Raw genomic sequence first — 7,915 nt, forward strand, 5'->3', positions numbered from 1 at the left:
ACAGGCCCTGTGGAACACACTCTCACTCACATACTCGCACTCACACACACTCTCTGCACTCAGCTTAGCTGCCTGCGTCGCTGAATCTAGCCGCTGAGAATAAGGAGATGTCAGGCCATCTGCTTCTTCAGAGTGGTGTAGGTGGTAGAGTCAGCATAAGCCAGAACTTTCTCTTAATTTGACAATGCCAAAATAAAATCCATGTAGACTTTTAAACTCGTTTCACTTTCAGCCTCTCCTTCTGGGAGAGCTTGATTTATTATTATTGTTATTAATTCTTCAGCACTTCATTTCTGAAATACTTGAAGATATAGCAACACTCAAACAGTTCGCGTCATGTTTTCAAGGCAGAGTAGAGCGCCGCGGTCGGAGGAAATCAGTTGTGACAAATATAGGAGCAAAATGACAGCCTCTGCCGCCGGAGAACAGATTGACCTGGAGAGAAATTGTGAAAGAGGGAGAGAGAAAATGAAAGAGCGAGGGAGAGGAAGAGGCAGGTGGTGTCTGGCACTATTCAATTACCATCAGAGCTGTATTGGATTTCCCCTCCTTTCAAAATAAAGAGACAAATTTCTCTCAATCCCCCCCTTCCTGGATCCCAGAGGAGAAATCACATTATTTCTCCAGACAGCCCGGGAGCCTTTACCCTTTACCTGCCCCCCCCCTTTAAAGAGTCCGCCGTATAACTCTGAGCACTGTGGAATTTTATGACTTAAGTTATGCATTTTTTAAATACCAAGTTAAACTCCAAAAAGGTGTATTATTTGTTTTCTACTACATTTTTCTACAAGTTAAAAAAAGATGTGTGATGTGTGTGTATATGTATGATAATGTGTATTACGTTGCTATTCTGTGTATTGTTGTATTAGCCAAGCATTATAATGATAATGGTTAAAATGTGAATGTTATTACTGTAAAGATGACTGTTTTTTCCCCTGCTCAAAGTGAATGGTTTCTAACCTTGTGGACCTGTTACAATCTAGGTGCAATGGCTACTAAAGTGAGACGGCATGACACGCGGGTCCATCCTTACCAAAGGATTGTGACCGCTGACAGAGGTCAGTTTAGTCTCCTAGCTACTCTCTGCTATTGACTGATGAATTTTAATGATTATTATGCCTTTTATGCCTCGATGCCTTAGTTGGGAATTCTTATAATGTCTGTATTGTATTATTTTTGTTTTTCCTTTCCCCCCACCACCTCTCCTACCCCATACATCCACACACCAGCTAAATGGTTGCTTGTGGTATGCACATTTTGTTTACATTAGTACTTAGTACATATGCAGTGTATGTAGACTGTGTATATGTCAAAGCTCAGGCAAAAGTGATCCGAACAGCTTTTGGTTCATGCAGCTGTGAAGCCAGGACAGGTAGGACTTAGCAGGCAGTGTTGAAGGTGTATAATGACATTCCTCTGATGTGAGATTAGAGCGTAAAATGGGGCAGGCTTGTTCCCATACATGATTTATCTCCTCGGCTCATAAGGAGCAAAGAAAGTAAAGTAGAAGCATTTCTATACTGTAAGCAGAAGACACGTAGCCACGCTGCTACCAGGCACCATTTCACCTTGAAATTAAAATTTATTTTGCATTTTATTTTTCTATGGACGATAGACACGCACAGACATAAGCTGAGGTAGCTTGCATTCTCTCCAGTGTTTTTTGCAAAGAAATTGAAATAAAGCTAAAATACATTTTTTTATATTTCAGTTGTACATGAGGTACTGTCATTTTATATTTGAGCATTTTATATCAAATGTATTTATGGTTCTTGTGTATATTTATATTATAAAAAATATACTGCTAAATAAAGAGAAAGAATCGGAAAACATCGATTCATCTATTCATTGCACATTTGCCACTAGTCACAGTTCCCCCTCACATAACATTAGTTACCGTAAGTCCTCCGTACCACTAATCACACTGTCTGTAACTTGCACTCCAACTTGACAGACACTAAAACACTAGATTTTTGTTTTTCTGATTTGTTTGTCTGTTCGACCTGTCTGCTTCAGTTTTTTTTGGTTATGGGGCAATGTGCGCTTAAATTAAACCACAAAGCTACCTGGTTCAGGGTGGGGGCTGAGTCATGATAACAATAATAAGATTAGCTGGGTCCATCTCACATTGGCATTATGGGAGTTAGGAGCAGGGGGGGAGGGGCGACATAAGAGATTGCATTCATTTTATTGTTAAAATGATGTCATTCCAGTCTCTTCTTGCTGACACTAATATCCTTTCTATCTTTTTTTTCTGTTTGTTTTGTTTTTGTTTCTAACCACCTAGCCGCCACCGGCAACTAACACATGACCTTCTGACCTCTGAACTCTTCACCCAATGACGAGCCGCCCCAAGCCTGCCTGCTGATCAGTTAACTGGTAATTGCCTTTTGCTAGCCTCTCGGACGCAAGTGAGACAGAGAGAGGCGCCTGCCCGTACAGTTACCCTAACACGTTCTGACAAAAAAAAAAATAGAAACCAACGCAGAATCTTCACAGAAACGCAACGCAACCCAACAAAGTTGTGTAATATTCATTTTTTCCCTCTGTTCATTGAGTTTAATTCCCATTCTTTCTCTTTCTTTTTCTTCATGAATCACACACCGGGTGGATGTGTTTATGTTTTACTCATAAATCTGCACTGAATTATGATAGCAATAAAGAACCCCACCCACCCTCCTTTCAATACTCTAATTTGGTGACCTCACTTGTATGAGTCAAAGTTCAGTAATACCCATTTGACGCAAACCCTTTGGTTTCAGAGAAATGACGCAGTCCCCCTCAAACGCAAACGCCCCTCCCCCTCCCTGCTTCCAACACCCACCTTTTTGGGAGAGAGAAAAAGAAACAGAAGGAAAGAGAACATACACTCACATTAACTTGTTTAATTTCTGTCATTTTTCACATGTAGTGCAATTGTTGAGCTCTAAGATGTAATTACGAGCTGACACATTCTGGGTGTGCACCTCTAAACAGCTTTCTGTCTGTTTTTTTAAAAGCATGGCTGAAATGATTGCAAATGGAGCTTTTTATGATTTATGTGTGTTTTTTTTTCTCCTGTCTTTTTTTTTTGGTTTGCTTTTACTTTTGAGTCATTTTCTCCACCTGATTTTGGTTTCTCTGTTGTTCATGTTTGACTAATTAGCTTTGCTTAAATTGACTAGCCAAAATATGGCAGGTGTTAATCTCTGGAAAACAAAAAACGCAATCTGGTGTTTGATGCAGGCTGCAAAACTTAAGACATGATGAAGGGCACGATGGGAAGGTCATTATTTGGGATGAGGGGTCTGCGTGTGTGTGTGTGTGTGCGTGTGTGTGTTTTAATTAATACTACAATGAAAGTAGGGTGTTCTGAGGCTTCGGGGACATTGGAACAGTGCTTATTAGCCACTGACCATTGTTACACCCCCATCCACACTACATCCATTATACAGTGCCTGATGTATTTAGAAAAAAAATATCTCAATGAGTTAGCTGAGCTGTGATTGAAAAGACAAAAAAAAGTATTAAGTGTGCATATTTAGCCAAAGGGTTTTCCAATGAATTATATATCTGCAATTATGCATCTGTCTCACAGAGGGCTCTTTGTGATTTTAGAGTTTGGAAAGGTGTGAATTTGTGGTGCCTGCCTTCAGCTGACACAGACCGCTGAGTCACTACAAGTCAAATCAGACACAGGGTTTATGATTTCACCTCCAAGCTTTTTGTCACACCCTTTCTTTATGCTGTTTGATACAAATCAAGTCACTTGTGAAATATCTTGGCTGAATTTTCAGAAGTGCATTTTGTCATTTTTGCCCTGCTGGCTGTCTCAGAAAGAGGGACACTTTCAGGGTCCCTCTTTTTGCGGCTAATGTTGAAGTTAAAAAGGTTAAATACCTCAGATCAACGGCAAATTGCAGATCCCATCAAAGTGTTAATCGTGATTTCTTTAGTTTTGGATGTCATAAGATACGAGGGTAATTACATACTACGTAATGATAATTTTGGGTGCTAACTGTGTAAGCTAAAGCTAACCATACGTCATGGCTCTGGGAGATTTTTCTGGTTTTGATGCATTGAAAAGACTTCTTGCTGAGGACAGTTATTCAGAATGAGAAAATTCAAACAGGGTAAATACTGATTCAGCCAAAACATTTGACAGAACTTTGGATGTTTGTCTCAAACAGCATTCTCATCAAGTTTAACTGATTGAATTCATCCTCTTTCTGATTTGACGTGCAGTCGGTCCTGAGTTTTTGACACATTCATGCTCGGTTTTCTGAGGAAGTGAACGCAGGCAGTTAACACTAAATCAACAAGCTATAGATGACAGTCCATTTTTAAGGGGAAGGGCACTTTGAAGTTCTGTACATAAATGCTTTTGTCATTAGACTGGCTTTTAGTTTAAGTTGTTTCATCAGCCACATTGCCAAAAGAGTGTTTATTTGTTCATTCTTATTTTTGCATCTCAACATTTGGACTTTTTTTTCCTCTAATTTTTAACCCCAGCTGGGATATAAGGTCGGCGTAATCTAAGCCTTCCTGCAGATTAACATGTTTTTGTTTTGTTTTTTTCCTAATTGATGAAACATTTATTTCTAACACATAACAAACCATCCAAAAGCGCATCCACAATGTGTCACACCTCCCTGTGATCGTAGACTAGATCCTGAGCCCACGAACCTTTGTTGAACTCTCTCAAGAAAAAAATAGGATGTGAAAGCCATGCCTGCCTGTTCAAATTGCTTTATACATACGTATTATATATATATATATAAATATATATATATAAATATATAAAAAAATCTGTCATTGCATATACAAATACAGAAGAGAACAAAAAATAGATAATTTTACAGGGTGCTGGAGAAGAGAAAAAAATTGAGAAATCTATTTTTGGCAATTTTAGCTTTTGATACTTTACTTGCAGTTACAAAATCAGAAAAAAAGACATAAAAAAAGTTTTAAACAGTATAAGGGGGAAACAAAAGCTGAGTGGGTGAGGAAAAAAGTGCTGTTACCCTGGATATGATTTGAAAAGGAAGACGAAGACCAAAACAGTCATAACCCTGGAAAAAGTTAGACGAGACGCCTGGAGAGTTTTTCAAAAAGGATGATCAAATCAAAGTGCCTTATCAACAGTGGTTTCTGTTTTCTGAGTATTCCAGTTGTGTTCAATAATATCCAGCACCCACCGCAACGGCGCAGAGAGGAATGGCTAGTGTTACACGCTCTGATAGTTGAGCAGGGTAGCTCCCACCTTTATCGTGGTGTTACTCGAGTTATTCTATGCAAAAAGAATAGCAGTCGTTTTGACCAGCTAAAATATGTGCCATGGTTTTGTCTTCCTGAAATGAGTTTTGTTCTTCTGTTCCTTGAATTGATGGCCCTTTACTCTGCTGTATGTGCAGGTTTTCTTTATTTTTGTTCAGATTTGAATGATCATATGAAATATTGTCTTGATTTGTTTGTTCTTTTTTTTTCTTCTTTTTTTTGGTGAACTGTGACAAACTTCCTCGAACAAATTGAACTGCCAATGGCAATGCAGCAGTCTGCCAGAACATGTTTGGATCATGAAGCTAAAAGAAAAATAGCATTATTCAAGGACAGATGTAATGGGGGGAATTGGTCTCCCCTGTTTGTTTCAACAGCTGCAAACTGAAAGCATCCAGTCCATATCTCCATCTGACGATAGACTATCAATACAATCAGGAGGTTTCAAATGGACAGAGAAAATGCTGATTTAATAAAACAAGCAAGTCTTTTCACAGCCAAATAGTTTCCAGCTCTTGAAACAAGCTCACTTTATCGCTGGAAGGTAAAATAAACTCATGGCAAATTGAGGAATTGGATCCCAATATCACCCCTGGCAGTTTGTTTTCTACTCATAGCTCTTTCATCGTGCTGTTACACCGAAAGGTCAATGAATTTTTCTTCTCAGTGTTATTCTTTTAAAATTGAAATGCAATATTAAAGCAGATCAAGAGATGGCTATTCAGCATTTGACAGTATTAAGAAAATTCCCTCTGCAATGTTACAACTTGCTGTGTCATTGTGAAAGGCTGGATAAGTCCATCAGGTGAAAGGTGAAATCTAAACCTACCGTATTCTCTCTGGCCTGCCTACTACATGTATGATAATGTAATTAACAGCCATTGTTACAGGTTTATAATGTATTTTTCTAATCTCATTTTATATGTATATTAATCATGTTTCTGAGTGCTTTTCTTTTTTTTTTCTTTTTTTTTTTTTTTTAAAGAAACCCACTGCTACTTTTTCCTCTCCTCTCTTCCTCCCCTCTCTCTTTTACATCTTGAAACTGTCTCTTGTGGGGAGTGTTGCCTTTTTCCCTGTTATATTTTGTTTTGTTTTTTTTTCTTGCCAATTCCCAGCTTGTTTAACTCATTAGCTACTTTATTAGTTTCCTTGTCATAAGTATTTTTACATGCTTGCATTTAGTTTTCATGGTGTATGCTGTTATTTTTCTTATTAACCTCTTGGCATTTATTTTAATAAAACATTCTTAGTAAGAATTTTACTAACTTTGCTGATATTTTGTCTTGTGTTTTTAACCAGTTTCATGAATGTATTACCTTGGTCTGGTTCACGGACTAACACGATTAAAATCTGGTGTCTGGCCATCACTTACACTGACTGATTCACACGCACACTACAAGAAACACACACACGCACACAAACACAAACACACACAAGCTAACTGGAAGCTGCACGAGTTGATAAGTGCCCCCCCTCCCCTCACTGCCGCTCACGCACTCTCACCTCTCTGCTGGAGAAACCTGCTCACACTCTTCGTACTTCGCCCCCCTCCCTCCTCAGAGACTCTATTAGTCACCCTGTCCTTCTGTGTCTGACCCCGAGAGACGGCAGGAAGTGTCGTAGTGTGGAGGGATGCATTGAGCGGGGAGGGGTGGTCATATCAGCTGCAGGTTACTTGAGGTCATTGGGTATCCTCTTCCTTGTTAAGAGTGGGCTTTTTTGTACACAATAGTTGCTCTCATAGAGTGGAGAAATAATCCCTGAAGATAAAAGTCCTCTTACATCTCATTCGTGCAGGACTAGTGATAATCTGTGCAAAGACACTGCATATTAGTCATCTCAAAAGGATTAATTTTACTGTGAATCATGTCGAGCAGGACATTACAACTCGGGGCTAAATTGTCAGATGAAGCTTGTGTGATAGTCTAAATCCGTCCCCACTCGTTCATTGTGTGTTTTCTTTCCTCCATTGGCTCCATGGCTTGTCATGCCTGGATAGCAGCATTACAGTTATCACCAGCTGTTGTCTGTTTGGTGAACACTTCTCCCCATTTGGCTTATTGATATAAGCGCTAATACTGGGCCATTTGGGAGCGTCCATAATGCTTAGACACACACCAGTACACCGAGCCAATATGAAGTACTCTGGGATCAAAACAACCCTCTCTATTCCTTCCAGTGTAAAACGCTGATATGGCTTTCAGCTGGCCACTATTTATTGTTTTTGGGGGTTAGTTTCCTCTTTGTTTCTGCTGTGTCAGTGCGCTTGTCCCGGGTTTCTCTTCTCTTCTACTCAGCTTCCTTCCTCCTCCACTAATTCAAGGTATTGACACTGACACAAGCAAAAAAAAGATTAACTTCATTAATCCTGATGATTACTTTAACCCACTGAGTGATGCCTCAACATTTTTCTCTCTTCTTTTCAAATCTGCACAAGCAAAACAACTCGGCCTTTAACTGTTGCAGTTCGCCTTCGTGTCTCAGCTAAGCGGAGAACAAGGATTAAAAAGTGTCTAACATCAAACTTAACACTTCTCTTCCTCTCTGGAATTAACATCTCATGTCTTTGATCTTTAAAAAAAAAAGGGGTGTTTCTTCGCCCACACCTGCTTGTACACCAGCAAGACGATTGGATTGCAGAGATTGGATTACAGCA

The 7,915-nt window shown here is 39.3% G+C and overlaps 1 protein-coding gene across 6 annotated transcripts in view; it reads left to right on the forward strand.

Annotated features, from left to right (window-relative positions):
• qkia (QKI, KH domain containing, RNA binding a) overlaps positions 1-7,589 on the forward strand; it is an 82,878-nt gene extending 75,289 nt beyond the window's left edge. For 2 of the 6 annotated variants that reach the window (XM_074691337.1, XM_074691340.1), the window contains exons 7-8: positions 984-1,058; positions 2,288-7,589. In XM_074691337.1, coding sequence (XP_074547438.1) covers positions 984-1,058; positions 2,288-2,304 — 92 coding nt within the window. In that variant the 3' untranslated portion in view covers positions 2,305-7,589. The other 4 variants (XM_074691338.1, XM_074691341.1, XM_074691336.1 and 1 more) reach the window with 3 other exon arrangements.
• The last annotated feature ends 326 nt before the right edge of the window (positions 7,590-7,915 follow it).

The sequence above is a fragment of the Halichoeres trimaculatus genome, unplaced genomic scaffold (assembly GCF_033239565.1).
Source record: "Halichoeres trimaculatus isolate MK-OKI-2021-1 unplaced genomic scaffold, fHalTri1.1 fHalTri1_scaffold_17, whole genome shotgun sequence".
NCBI lineage: Eukaryota > Metazoa > Chordata > Actinopteri > Labriformes > Labridae > Halichoeres > Halichoeres trimaculatus.